The sequence below is a fragment of the Schistocerca gregaria genome, chromosome X (genome assembly GCF_023897955.1).
Source record: "Schistocerca gregaria isolate iqSchGreg1 chromosome X, iqSchGreg1.2, whole genome shotgun sequence".
Classification (NCBI taxonomy): Eukaryota; Metazoa; Arthropoda; class Insecta; order Orthoptera; family Acrididae; genus Schistocerca; species Schistocerca gregaria.
Window position 1 is genome coordinate 495,320,584 of NC_064931.1, and position 15,476 is coordinate 495,336,059.

General features: G+C 37.1%; 1 protein-coding gene across 11 annotated transcripts in view; it reads right to left on the bottom strand.

The window, feature by feature from the left end:
* Nucleotides 1-15,476, bottom strand: part of LOC126299409 (dynamin) — a 117,019-nt gene that overhangs the window by 97,793 nt on the left and 3,750 nt on the right. For 6 of the 11 annotated variants that reach the window (XR_007552797.1, XR_007552796.1, XM_049991301.1 and 3 more), the window contains 3 exons: nucleotides 8,464-8,667; nucleotides 2,219-2,411; nucleotides 2,000-2,120 (listed from right to left, as the gene is read on the bottom strand). Coding sequence is in view for 9 of the 11 variants with exons in the window: in XM_049991301.1 (XP_049847258.1) it covers nucleotides 2,000-2,120; nucleotides 2,219-2,411; nucleotides 8,464-8,667 (518 nt within the window). In the remaining 2 variants the exon portion in view is untranslated. Of the gene's footprint in view, nucleotides 1-1,999; nucleotides 2,121-2,218; nucleotides 2,412-7,763; nucleotides 7,968-8,463; nucleotides 8,668-15,476 lie in introns of all 11 variants that reach the window. The other 5 variants (XM_049991303.1, XM_049991296.1, XM_049991299.1 and 2 more) reach the window with 1 other exon arrangement.

The window sequence follows — 15,476 nt, forward strand, 5'->3', positions numbered from 1 at the left end:
GTTTCAGTCAACTGACTGATATGCTTCAAAAGGCCTGCCATTTTAATTAGTTGATCTGCAGAGTGAGATACTCTTGCTACTGTTCATAACTTAATGAAAAAAGGGGGAGAGGTTAAATTTCACTCTAGACTACTCCAGATAATAAGGTATCTGCAGCGAGAAGTGCAAACAAGGCATTGGGTGACAAATATTTCAGGCTGTCTCTCAGATGTGCTGGTTCTGTGTATAATGCACTTTAGTATGTCCACAGTTACCAGCAATAGCCTATAATGGTCTGCATAATCTGTGTACTAGATAATTTGATTTTGTTAGGAACGTTAAAATTTCATTATTAAAATTACATTATCTTGGACCTGTGAACAGTATTGGACAAGGGGGAAAAATAGCCCACTGCACATGACTATATTTATGTAGTAATGCTGTAATCCCACAAGCAGCTTATACCTTCAAGGAGATGCTCCATAACACGAAAAGAAAATAGTTTTACCTATCATGCCATGTCAAACAGCAGTAGTGTATGCACCAAGGAGGAAGGTACAACATTATAAACAGGCATTTCCATACTGAATCACCTCCACTCAGTATGAACTCCTATGCCTTGGTAGATAGGTACACTTATTAACAGTATCCATTAGACCACACACATTTGTGGCACTCTGATGTAGTAACCTCTGGAAAGTCTCCTCAAACCACATTTTTGTAGTCTGTTGAACCCACCGTAGGACAGCTGTTCACAGTTCCTGGACATCTGTGAAATGATGTCCATGCAGAAGTCTCTTCATAACCTCAAGTAGTTGGTAATCACAAGGGGCCAAGTCAGAAGAATATGGTGGGTATGGCAGTACTTGGAACCTCATTTCAGCCATTGTTGTCCAGCCCATAAGATAACAAGCATTGTCGTGTTGCTAGAGCACTCCATTCACCTATTTTCTTGGCAATTTCTTTTGAATTGCACACTTCAAGCTATTTAGAGTCTCCACATACACCATGCTTAATTATGATATCTGATTCCAGCAAGCCAATTATCCTTGACCCAAAAGACTGTGGCCATGTCTTTTCCCACTGAAGGCACTGTACAGAACTATTTCAGACGGGTGGGCTGCTTGTATGCTTCCATTGCACTGATTTGGGCTGTGATCTATGGCTCAGTGTGATGGAGCCAAATCTCATAAACAGTCACAAATTTGGGCATGAAATCTTTTGGATCCTGGCTGTGGCACTGAAGGAGATCAAGGCTGACAATTTTGAGTTGTTGTGTTTTGTGCTGCATTCAGGGATTTAAGGACCCACCTGGTGGACACTTTCCCAAGTTTAAGGTGTTCATGTACTATGTGATGCAGAGTGTTTCTGATAAGTCCTGTAGCTGCCTCCAGTCCCACAATCTGATGCATCTACTCTTCTGAATACGTTTTTTCCACACTTTAAATGCTGATTAGTGTTACCACAATCACTTTCCTTCCAGAATTGGTTCCTTTGTTCATCACTGTGCAGGCATTTATTAAGCCATCCAACCAAATGTATACATGTTTTTTTTTTTTTTTTTTTTTGTGATGGTGCACGCACACACTGCCACCGATTGCCTGTGAATATCCGCAGCATTTACACACTCCTTCCACAGAAACCACGTCGCCTTGCACTGACCTTGATGATCACACTCCATATTGTCTGCTCACCTAATGACAACAGTTGAGAAAGCAGGCTATTCTGTGCAGTGATTACATTTCTAGTTCATGTCTTGCCACCTATGAGTAGATTAAAGTACTAAATACTTCCGCCTGTAAAGATGTGTCAGATAGCACACCATGTACGACAGAAAAAAGTGTAGTAGTAGTAGTAGTAGTAATAGTAATAATAATAGTAATAATAATAATAATAATTATTATTATTATTATTATTGTTATTGTTATTATTGAGTAACCCTTGTAATAGTTCAATGAACTAATTATCTGAGAGGACACTATTTCTAGACAACACTCTTAGTTCTTGCACAGACACTCACCTGAAGTTTGTCCCTCAGACTTGGTAATGTATCTCTAATATGATTGGTTAACTGTTGATTTAGCACTCTCTGTAAATACGGCGTTCCAAGGCGATCTGCCATGTGACGATAAGATGGATGACTGAAATGATAGAGAGTTTTGTTTACACAGTCATCAATAGTAGTCCACAATAACAATGTGTCAATTGATACAATTCTTCGAAACACAACAATACATACCTGAGAAAAAACTTCCTCTCGGCAGCCAAAGCAGCTTTAATATCCTTCTTGCCTTCAATATCCTTCTGACTTCTATTAACTACCCCAATATACCCTCTCCGGAGGGGGAGTAGCTTGTTTTCAAGAATATCCCGTGCGTCCGTACCTTCATCCATGAGGTCCAGTTTGGTTATAACACCTATGGTTCTGATGCCTATATATTGAAAATTAAGTAACAAAAAAAAAAAAAAAAAAAATGGAAGGAGAGACTTTAGAAATCCAATAATATATTGCTAGAATAGACAATGGATAAAGAAATGTGAAAAACTTTCAATGAACAATGAAACAGACTAAAGTTGTGAATAGTATTCCCAATGTATATTTAACTTCTGGTACCGTATATTATTTTCATTTTATGCAAGAATGACTACCAGTACATCAAAGCTGTTTCAGAAGCTTTATCACAGAAGCATGAATTCTGGGAAGAGGCAGGCAATGCAACAAATTTTATTACTGAAATTACTGAAGAATAGCCCAAACACTCATTTCTTTCCCATTATAGATCCATGCCAAAAAGAATTTTAGTCAGTTAATGGGCTGAAGAGGAACCAACCATGCTGCCATATAGCAGTGGAATAATTCTAGCTAATGTCAAACAGAATCGAAACTGAGAATAACCATTAGGTTTCCACCAGTACAACAGAGTCAATCACTTCGCATCAAGAAACATGCTGAAGGACTATATTGTGAAACAAAACAACAATCTGGTTATGGTGACAAAAACCATTCACTTGTTCTACCTTCTTCCACCCTATCATAAATTTTGAAACCATGTTTCCAGAAAGTAATGTTAACCATCTTTATTTTTAAACTCACTGTATTAATCTTCAGTTTTTGTTGCAAATGGAGACTAGCATCTTTTATACCGATACTAGATGAACAAGTTATCTACAGGAAACAGAAAGGGCTCAAATTTATTGCCCAGATAAACTTCACTCTTGACTCTCATAAAATCTGACTGTTTGTAATTCCATTCATTCAGTACATACAATTGAAGCAACAATTTTTTTTTCCACCAATATAGCATGGCCTACGTTTAACACAAAACCAAAACTTAAGAATAAATGCTCAAGTTTCAAAAACTATATGCAAATGTATGCCCAAACACCTCTCAAGAGTTTTGAGGACTGTTGGGTATGGCACATTCCATATGAACTTGTCTCACTGGACATATACTTCTTCCAAGAACTTGTGAAACAGCCTTTTAACATATTTTTAGATAGTGTAACTCTACATCGCTTACAAATTCTTATCCAAATGACAAGAGTTTGAATTCAAAGTGATTTTTGCTTTCCAGTGTTCTTCCTACAATACAGAAAAACAAGAAACAGTGCAGATTTCATTTGCATCTAAACTGATTCAAAATAACTGCTTGTAACAAGTCAGTTTTTGAAAATAGAGAACAAATGGAAAATTTAAAATAAATTATTCTTCATATATGATAATGACCAAAGCAAAAGAAATTTTAATTCATTTTTTCTGCTTCGATCATTATCGTAGATAATGAAGAGACTTAAATGCCTCAGGGTAACATTTAATTATAAGATATATTCTTCAAATGTTAATACAAAGCCAAAATTAGCTGCACACACACACCCACATTGCAAACTTTTTACTTAACAAGCCATAATAATATATATTTATTGTATATGAGAGCAAAATTCATGCATTAAACTATTTTGACGAACAGATTTACCCATAAGCAAAGTTAGGAAAAAAGACTGCCATATGCCAATTATTACAGTCAGTTAATTTGCCTAAATACATTTATAAGCTGAATTTTAATGTAAAGTTACTGACTTGCATGAAAGAAAATTATATAGGCACATGCCATTTGGGTGCTGAAAATATATGACTTATCTACAATAAGAAAATACCTCACTTCGTCCCCTTCTCTTCCCATTGGAAACTAATAAGATTTTCCCACACTGAAGTCTTCACATAATTACAAAGGTCTTCATTTGGGGTAGGAAAACATCTTACTTTGCTGTACAAACATTTCACCAAAGTCATAGATTCATTTTTTTATATAAAGCCATTAGTTTTTAAGTGCAAAGAAAGTAACAACTCCACCCTTCCCAATCCTATATGCCCCACCTCCTCTACCTAAAAACAAAGCAATTAATGGGAATAAACAGTCACTCAAATATGCACTCTTCCTATTGAATAGCCAATTTAAACACTGACAAAGCCTTTGCAAAAAATGTGCCTAATATAGCACATCCATAATGCACAAAATCCTGCTATGTACTGACTGGAGCACAACATAGTGGCAGCATTTTACATAATACTGAAAATTATAAACTGAAACAACATGCAAGTCAGATTATTTTAAAGTGCAGAGAGAGACAGACAAAAATAAACAAGCTGAGGCCAAACAAACTAACTGCAAAATTTTACTTCAATAAATGTGAATGACACACACAAAAACATGCTGTGAAAGTTATGAAACAAGTTGAATACCTCAACCAATTAATAACTGAACAATAGTAAGGGAAAAAATGCAAGCAATAACAGCTTTGTAGTGGACAGCTAATGTAAGTAATAACATGTTCGCTGCCATGATATAAACTGATAAGGTATGGTTGTCTGGAAAAAGTGAATGGTAAGGAGAGCAGAGCATTGGGGAAGGCAACAAAACTGGCATGCAACAAGTACAGTACAGAAATACAGAGAACACTACAGAACTGGATAAAAGCAAATATTTATGCAGTTTGAATGTTTTGCTGAGGAAGGACCAAAAACTAAGATTTAACAACTCTTTATTTACATTTCTGTCACAGTTCCATGTAATTTATATTGGCGACAAGTCTGGAATGAAGCCTTCATTTTCAAACCACACCTGCACTAGTACTAATTACGAAACAAAAACTCCACTGACATACTTGGGTAATGTCCACACAACAGATATGGGAAAATCTTATTACATGTGTGATACATTCAGCAGATGAAATCGCACTGAGTGCATTCAGTGCAGTTTTATCTGTTGAATGAATCATGCATGCAATATTTGGTGCACGACTGTACTGTGTCGAGATTACCCAAGTATGTCAAGTGGAAGTTTGCTTTGAGAAGCACTATTAGTGCAGGTGTGGTTTGAAAATTAAGGACTACAGTCAAAACTAATCATCAGCAAAATTACACAACTGTGATAGAAATTTAAATCAACAGAGCATTTATCTGCTGGAGTGGTTGCCAGTGTGGTGTCATGGGAAGTCAAGTTAACTACAGATAATAATATGACTATTTTTCCACTGTTGGGGTATGTGGCCACTTGCTGCTGTTGCATTTTTGACGTACTGCTGTTACTGGTTGTAGCACTTCTTTGGGATTAAGGTTGAAGTCAATTTTTGAATTAATACTTTAGGTAATAGTGCAACTTGTAGCTGCAGAAAATGGTGGAGGATGTAAAAAATGAAACTTGTTTTCTTTATTGGTTGTAATATACCGAACATCAACCCAAGGTCTGCCTAACAGCAAGTGCTTTATCAGCCACAGTTATATTGGTGGTTGTAATTCATTGTTTTCCACCAATCCATCATGAGACACTACAGTTTATTACACAATACAGACCAGATGCATATGTATTGAATTCCAAAGGATGAAAGCCTCGTCAACTGGGTTAACATTTGCAATATAGATCAGTCATTATTTCTATGTGCTTTCACCACAGGCATAACTCATCTGTAGGATTTCAAACAAATATCTAAAGACAATTTTGACAGCAACAGCTCTAAACACAGTGCCATCAATTCACACTACAGCTAAGCATACACCATTGTTCTGCTTACTGGTCAGGCATCTTAGGATATATTTGCATACCAACTCTGGCTTTCCTTTAAACCATCACATTTGTGGTAAAATATTACATCAGTTTCCAGTATGCTATCCTTTGACTTCACCATTCACAACACTGTTACCACTGTAACTATGGACTTAGGTAGATGAAACATCTTCCATTACGTTTACAATTGGGAAGCAGTAGTAACATCACAATGTGTTAGTAAAGTGCACAAGCTTTTGTTAATAGGCTTATCAACTGTGTATGTATGGTAGCTGTTACCTACACGAGTTTCAAACCATTCCAAAATCACACACAGGCTGAACAGCAAACTGGTACCTGCATACAGTCCACAGGCAGATTTTGTTAGGTCTGAACTACTTCAGCAACTGGCAAGAGTGATAGCAACATATTCAAACTAATGATGTGACAGCTGCTAACATTTCAAAATTATTTTCTGTTTGCTCGGAAATAAAATTAGCCATTTTACGTAATACGGATATGGACTTCTGGAAAAGTCCTGAAGAAATATCTCTTAATCAATGTCAATGTTCACAATGTACGACATCATATCCCATTAACATAGTATATCTGTAATTGGATTCTATTTAGGGAGAGGTGAGCAGCAGCACACCGGAGTAGATTAGTCACTACTCTCAAATGAAACTCATCCATTGTAGTGTGTGCCACCAACACGTGGAACCACATTCAGCATTGTCGTGACTATCTGTCTGTTTGGTATTCTGAGGATGTGTTGCTTTTTCATTGCAGGGTATTCACATCCTTGTGACACTCAAATTAAAGGTCTCCCACTAGCCTGCAATATATCTTTACTTTATTCAAATGCAATGCACCCCAAATACACTGTTTTAATTAAAGTGCCTACTTCATTTAGTGAAAAAAAATGACTGTGTGTATTATTCCTACATAATTACATATGGCTTTGGGAGTGAAACACACTTTGCTCCATCACACTTGTTTCTTGGAATATTCAGTTAAAAATAAGTCCCCCCCCCCCCCCCCCCCCCAGTAGCTGAGTGGTCAGTGAGACCAATGTCAATCCCAAGGGCCTGGGTTCCATTCCCAGCTGGGTCAGAGATTTTTTCCACTTAGGGGACTGGATGTTGTGTTGTCCTAATCCTCATCATTTCATTCCAATTGATGTGCAAGTTGCCGAATTGGCGTCAAATTGAAAGACTTGCACCCAGTGAACGGTCTACCCAACAGGAGGTCCTAGTCACACGATATTTACATTTTACTTAAAAATAAGAGGGAGAAAAGTTTTTTTAAAAAAGGAAAGGAAAGAGAAAATGAGGGTAACAGGTGTAGAGTTACAAGTAGGTAGTAGCAAAAACTAACAAAGACGAATTTCATGAATCTGATGTAAAAAGTGTATTTCTGAAGTGAGCCCGGCAATGTAAGATATAAAAGCAAATCATGCCAAGCAAGGGGCACATTTTTCAGTGTCTTGTGAAGAGTGCCAGGGCCATTGAAGAAAGTAATAAAACTATTTATTTTTTCTTTGGTTGAAGCTAAAATTCTGAAGGCCTTTGCAAATATTGAAGCTGTCACAATCAATTAGCCACCTCCCATCACCAAATGCTTACACAAACCAAATATCCATCACATTCATAAGGTACTTCATATGCCACAAGACAGTTATTTCACAGGAGTACTGTTCCACACCTCTGCAAATCCACTCCACGTGGGCAAAGAAAAAGTTACCTGCTGGGTCAACATCTTTTGCCATTTTCAAAGCATCACTGTTTGCCAAATCAGAGTTTGCTGGAGTCACAGCCAAAATCAAGCAATTGTCTTGAGTTATGTAGGTCATGATCATTGACTTGATCTGCTGTTCAATCTGAGGCGGCTGGTCTCCAATTGGAACCTTAGTTATACCCGGTAGATCGATAAGAGTCAGATTCAAAACTGCAACAAAAACTCTACTATATCTACAACTACAGTGCAAAGAGAAGCTACTTTTACTAAAATTGTGTGTGTGTGTGTGTGTGTGTGTGTGTGTGTGTGTGTGTGTGTGTGTGTGCACGCACACAGCCCAAGGCGTTACACTACAAAAACAGTTTGTAAACAAAGTTGACAACAAACATGCATTCATGCAGTATGAAACTTGATAGCTGTTTTGGCATAAGGTATTTAGCAGCACGCAGTACACATTCAGACTGCAATTTCCAGAAATACAAAGAACACTTAACTTTTGAAACAGCAGCAACAATGATATCATTTTTATGCAAAGTAGAGAATAGCATGTTCCTCTCAAAAGGCTAACTCCCTTTACAGTTGTAAAGATTAAGTCAAATGGGCTCTCCTTATGCCTCAAACATCTATCAATAACAGAGCATATATACTGATATACCATTCCTCATTCCACTATTGGTTCAATAGGTTTCTTTCTTTCTACTTTTACCATCTGGGTCAACACTCTTGGCTATTTGCAGAGCATCTGAAGTTGCGAGATCAGTGTTTGCTGGTGTCACTGCTAAGATCAAACAAGTCTCCTTTGTGATGAACTGCAGCAACATGTCTTTGATTTGATTCTCAATATCTGCTGGCTGATCTCCCACAGGTACCTTTGTTAGTCCCGGGAGGTCGATTAGGGTGATATTCAGCACTGTCAGCACAATTTTAATTCATTTTAAATGTCCTTCATTTATAATACTGGGTGAAAATAAAATTAATATGATTTCACGATACAAAGCAACAAATGACAAAGCAGTGAAACCAAGTTTTGATCAAATCTTAATTTTTAATAACGGTATAAAAACTTGAGTTTCAACCAATACATGTCTTGCATCAAATTCTGCCTATTTTCCTATTACAACTTCCGTTATTAGCATAACTATTACTACACACAAACTTATCCACTGGGGGTGAATTTCGTACCCAAGTATGAAAATAGAGATGAAACTTGAGCCATTACAATTGGGGTGGGGGGTGAGGATTGGATGAAAGAAGGGAAGTAAGGAAACACAGTACTTTGAATTCAGTATCCACCATTGCACAAGGAAACTTTACTACAATCAGCAACAGCAACAGAATGGCTGAAAGTGATGAAGGGGGTTCACATCTCAAAATGAATATTAATGTAAGGTACAAAATAATATGAATATGCTCTGTTCAGTGGAACGTTTGAGACACAAAATGTGGGAGATAAGCCTAGCATTAACCACGACTGGAGATTACATACACTTCTTCAAAAAACGTAGTGACCTTACTAGTAAAAGGTAAGATTCAGTTTTACATTGCTTGGTGGTAAGGAAAGTTACATGAAATTTGATTACTAAATAATTTTTAGAATGACATAACACCTATCTGATTTCAAATGTAAAAATACACAAAAGTATGCCAACATGTAATTAAAGGAAATATACCTATTGCAAAAATGACTGCATAACAGACCAGCAACCTTTTAATCTTTAGTCCACAAACCTTTCTATTACAAACTGACACTGGGAGATTTCATCTCAATCATATAGGGCATGTCACCTCATGATCATGAATTTCTCTGGAAAAAATATATGTTAGACCTCTATAACGCATGTTAACAAATAAAACAGAGTCATTTTACCTTGGTTTTTGTAAATGGCACAGTCCTTTGAAAGCTGTATATTTTGAAAATAACTTAACAACACAGAGAATTACAAAAATAGAACTAATAAACAAGAAATACTGGATACCTGGCAGATGTTTTCTTTTACTTTAAAGCTCCCCCCTTCGCATGTTCATCAAAAAACTTAAGAAAATTGCACAATATATTGTCTGGTCAATGTGTTCATAGTTACTGCAACCAAAGTGGGCAATATTTGTGTGTGTAAAAGGTTAGAAATTTTTCAATGTTCTGGATATTCCACACCACTGAATTCCTGGGGTAAAATATGCATGTCAGCAACACTGTTGCCAGCTCTCTCGTATTCATAATGAACAAGTGAGAACTTGCACATGAATCATTCAGCATACAGTTTTGTGTTTGGTTTGAACTTTTTGGTAGATGCAATGTCAATAAGCAGACACAATAGTGAAATGGTGAGGTGTGTTGCCCCTGGAAAAGGCACAAGAAAGTGATGTTAAATAAAAGTGAGAATGGCTTCAGAACTGTTGGAAGTTTGATAGAACTATTGCAGAAACATCTTAGTCCTCAAGTGACTATGTTACCATCACGTCATTTGTGCAGGAATTGCTATAACAAGAAATTTAGTAATGACCTACCTGAACAATCACCATCACTGGAGTGTGAAACTGAAGAAGCCAGTGCAAATGTTTATATTCCCCCAGGTATAAAGTTGTTGATGTATTTAATGTTAGCATTTCTGTTGTAGCCCCTAATATATCCCTCCTTAAATGCCCAGGCATGATAAGAAGCACAAGAAGAAATCAATATGTACAAAGAAAACTAGAAGGACTTTAAACATAAGGAACATCTTTAAAACTTTGTAAAGTGTATAATGTAGATGCACTTTATGAAGAAGCTGAAGATAGTAACATGTGCCCCTAATTTGCTGTGTGGCTTCAAAACAAACACTGCTATTTAAGCAGATACCTATACTGAGAGATTACAATTACTGACACTCATAGTAGATAGCTACTTCAAGCAGCAGCCTTACAGATACATATCCACTTCCTCTCACTACTTAATTTCAAAAGCTCATAAAATAACAAATGAAAAAGGTGTTAGGCATACCAAGATTCCTACTGTGGCCCTCCAAAGCAAGATGATACGTTTAATGTTGCTCTGGAATATTACCCAAGTGATGACAAAGATTGCAGTAGGCGAAGTCCTAATCAGGTTGATGTTATCTCTTTCAAGAAAATGGTGGAAATGTTAAGAAGACAAAAAGATCAGTAGGAAAAGCATATCACCCTATCAAAAAGTAGAACTGAAATTTACAAATTGGTCTCTCACAACCGAAACGGGTAAAATGCCAGCCAGCGAAGGAAGTATGCACATGTATTTACTGCACTAATTTGAAACTTATTTGCTTCAAGTAATGTCACAGGGAAGTAGTAGAGATGGACCTGATGCTTTTGGGTATATGCCAACAGCCGCAAGATAAATGTTGGTCGCAGGAGTGAGCAGTCTGTCCTGCTGCTGAAGGGATGACCATTACATCTTCAGGATAACAACAATGGCGTAACCTACGCATTGTGTCGGGGAGGAGAGTTGGTGAAGAAGACAACGGAGCTGAGGAAGTTTGTTATAGAGGTTAGGCATTGGGTCATAAAAGGAGTAACTCATCGTCACATCTGCAGAATTCAGGCAGGCAATAACAAAAGTAAAATCAGTCACTTTGCAGAATACTGACACATTATTTATTTATTTCGACTTTGCTGAGAACTGCTCTGTTGCTTTTCAGAATGAAGTTCTAAGTTACCACTGGCACAAATCACAAGTGTCTTATTCATGATATTACATATTCATGCTATGCTGTCAGCATGATAATTCATGACACAGCATCAAAAGGCCACACATTTACTAAACATGTGTACGTGTCTGTGTCTGATGGTGCAGCACCTCATTTTAAAAACTGCTTTATGAGCTTCAAACACACTACACAGGAGAAAAATAAATAAATAAATAAATTCAGCAACAGGTCATGGAAAAAGTACACGTGATGGGGTAGGAGGTCTCTAATCACCTTGCAACAAGATTTAATCTCCATCTCCACCATGAAGCTCTTGATATAGGATTTGTACAGACTATATCAAGGTTACAACAAAACAAAACCCTTACTTGTACATTAGGGGAATTCTAATTCTGTTTTGAGGGGGAGAGGAGAGAGAGAGAGAGAGAGAGAGAGAGAGAGAGAGCCAGTGGTAGGAATTCAGTCAAGTCACTGCTGGGCTGTATCCTTGAGTGGCATATAGATTGCAAGAACAGTTCTACATGAAATGCAGCCTGTTACTTGAGTGATATATAGATACCTCAGTATAGTTTTAGAATACTTTGTTGTGTCGAACTTCATTATATGACAATCAGTGGTGAGTGGGACAAATAATTAATCTCTCTCATGAGCTGTATGATGTAACCATCTCCTTTATAACACCTCATGGTCTGGCAGATTCTTTCAAATGGCCATCATTAACAAATCAGTGCACAGTTTCCATTTCCAAAGTACTGCTCTTGTTGGATCAGCCTTGTCCATGTACAAATTAAGCTTGGCTATACAACTCTTCAACTGAGAGGTGTTGGTTGTTACAGTGCAGGCAATTTTAATTCATGGACTGTCACAAGAAAGTAAAATCAAGAAAGAAGACAATACAAATTTGTAAATAATATCAGAAGCAGAAGAAGATATAAAAAGCTATTCTATATATCTATTTTTCTTAATGCTAGAACTGAATGAACAACAATTTTCCCACTCACTTCTAAGGCTGTCAAATAATTATTTTGATTAAGATATACAAGTTTTGCATTAAATTTACTCAAAATCAGCAATCAATTTAAAAACTTAAGTGTACAGGATTTTTGGCCTTGACAGCAGCTAGGCCTAACAAAAATTTCTCAAAATTTTCACAGCAAAATATTGCCCACTCTGCTTGTACATTTCATAATGACCAACTAACAACCCCACACTTTTTTTTTTTTTTTTTAGAATATTCAGGATGGAGGTTTTTATATATAGAAAATAATTATATCAAAAAATCATTTCTCAAGATGGTTAACATCCTCTGACTACTTGCATTTTCTAAATAAAATTTTGAAGTTTACTGAAAGTTACAAATTTTCGTAGTTTATTTTTCCAAATTAAAGAAGAAACAAACTCAGAAGTGTGTGTTAATCATGTCTGACAGTATAAAGAACAATGGTTTTACTAAAAATAATTTCAGATCTCTATCACTCGTACCTTTTTCGTTACAATTTTTATTATTTTCCCTTACGTTACAACAATTTCACAAATTCTCATATAGAGAGTCGTAAAACATTCTAACAAATCATCAGAAAATCAAAATATTTTAGAGGTGTCTTGTGGAACTTCAACACTTTTTTTTTCCTTCAGAGAACTTTGAAATAATGATAAGAAACACTCACTCTTGACCTGTATGATCTGAGATGAAATCGCCCTGCTGTTCTTGAGATGAAGAGATTGGCAAAAGAGGGAATCGCACCCCCATCAAACCAACCTGAAGACTTACAACCAAAATTAAATATCCCATACTTTATCACTGTACTGAGGCACTGTAAGCTGCAGGAACTACCTTTTCTGGGTTATATGAAGGTCAATTTCTGAAATTATGTTCAGCTCAAAATATTTTCACTGACCTCTCAGATATAAGACTTGTGCGTCGATTACTTAAATACCCTAGTGCAAGGTAAAAAATTCAAAACTGCAGCACATGCCCAAAAAACCACTGTTGTTGCTCCTACAAGGACCTTGAACATTAAAAAAGAGTTTCATCACATCTCCACAGGAATATCCAAAGATATGAAGGAAGGGTAGGGTTTAATGTGTCATTAACAATAAAGTCGCCAGAGCTGAAGCACAAACTCAGGCTGTGGAAGAAAATAGGCCATGTACTTTTCAAAGAAATAACACCAGCAATTACCTTAAACCATTTAGAGAAATCATGAAAAATCTAAATGGTTCAAACCACAGCCTTCCCAAAGGTGAGACCTGTGTGATACCACTACACCACCTCCCTGTCACTGGAAGATCCAGTGGTGTGGGCACGAGAAAGAATACGATGAGAATATACTGAAGGCCATAGCATTTTCATCTAGTGAAAACAGCTATTTCCTCAACCACTGTAATCATGAACAAGCAATGCATCATCATTCATTTTCTCATAAACAATGAGGTCACATTATCTGCTATTTTGGCTGGGTTGTAAGCACAGAGTGTACTGTTACCTGTCAAGGCTCAATGTCAGCGATTAGACAAAGAAGTTTCAGATAATTCGCAATATTGTAGGTGAAATTTGGAGACTTTACCCATGGATGTGTGTCACTACTGAAAACATTGTTGACATTTGTAGTCTTTTAGTGTGTGCTGCATAAAACTGTTGTGAGCTCATTCAGTGAAGTGAGGGGCACTTAAGCAATCAAAATGCCCTTGATATTCAAAGCTGTCAGTGAGGTAGAAAATCTCAACAAGTTACAGGATAAAAAAGTTTTGTTGGACATTGTCAACAGCTCTTGAGAATATTTGCGGTGGGAGAGGGCTTTCTTTTCTTATTACAAACTGCAATGAGATAGCATGTATCAATGAAAAACAGATATATATGGAGTGGAGGAAATGATCAGATGGGACTGCATTCAAAGCCATAACTTGTCATTAAACAATATTAGTGACCATCTTTGTGATCTGAAAAGGTACTGAGTGGTTATAATTAAAGTGCAGTTACTCACAGAGGTCCAATGTGGGCTGTAATTATTGTATGGCAGTGAAACTTGGCAGATATTCTAACGCAATAGTGCAGAACTGATGTACACTGGAAAAAATTAGTTCCAATTGTGGCCACCACGTGCACTGTACAACGTCTCCAGTGCTCACACTGAATAAACTGTGCAAGCAGTGGTTAATAACATCAACATTATGCATTTCTTGCTGTTTGACATTTTCTGCCCACATCCTGTTCTTAATCCATTATGTAGGAAAACATTTCTATACCTCTTTCTTGCATTCACAGCAACTGATTTGCACCACCAAGTTTTGCTGCCATATGATAATTACAGCCCACAATGGCCCTCTATGAGTGGTTGCAATTTAATTATAACCACCTGGTATCTTCTTCAGATAATACAAAATGATTGCAATTTTATTTATGTGAAAGCTGTACCACAAAAAATTAAGCCACCAGTGACAGCTTTCTGCTTAACAATTGACAGCTGCATGGTCCTAACTCCATCACATTTCTTACACAGCTCCCCCCCCCCCCCCCCCTCCAACCACCCACCTTCTTGCAGCATTCCCACATGTCTATGTGACAGTCACATAAATGGACCGAGTTGGAAGGGTAGAGACTCAGCGGTGATTCAGTGGGTGTCCCGCAATCCCCCCCCCCCCTCCCCCTTGCAATTAATGAATTGAGGGTATCTTGTGCATGTCAGAAAAGGGAAGGGGATTTCTGTTAAATGAAACTAATAGAAAAATTTACGGCTTTATTTACAATCAATAAAATGTGCAAAATAATATGTTCAAACCTTCTATATCTTTGCTTCACGACTATTCTGTTCACATATTCCATACCTCTGAAGACAATTACAACTTTTCGAACAATGAACTGTTTTCTCTGAGCAGCTTTGGACAGTTTGGCACATTTGTCTGTTACACACCCCTGTTTAACTGAGCAACAAACCATTCAATATTTATCGTAAATGCTTCTAACCTGCCCCCCCCCCCCCCCCCGCCCTTACTAACAGTTATACAGCGTTATCTATGTGACACGAGAACAATCTGTATCCTTTTTGATACAGATGTACAT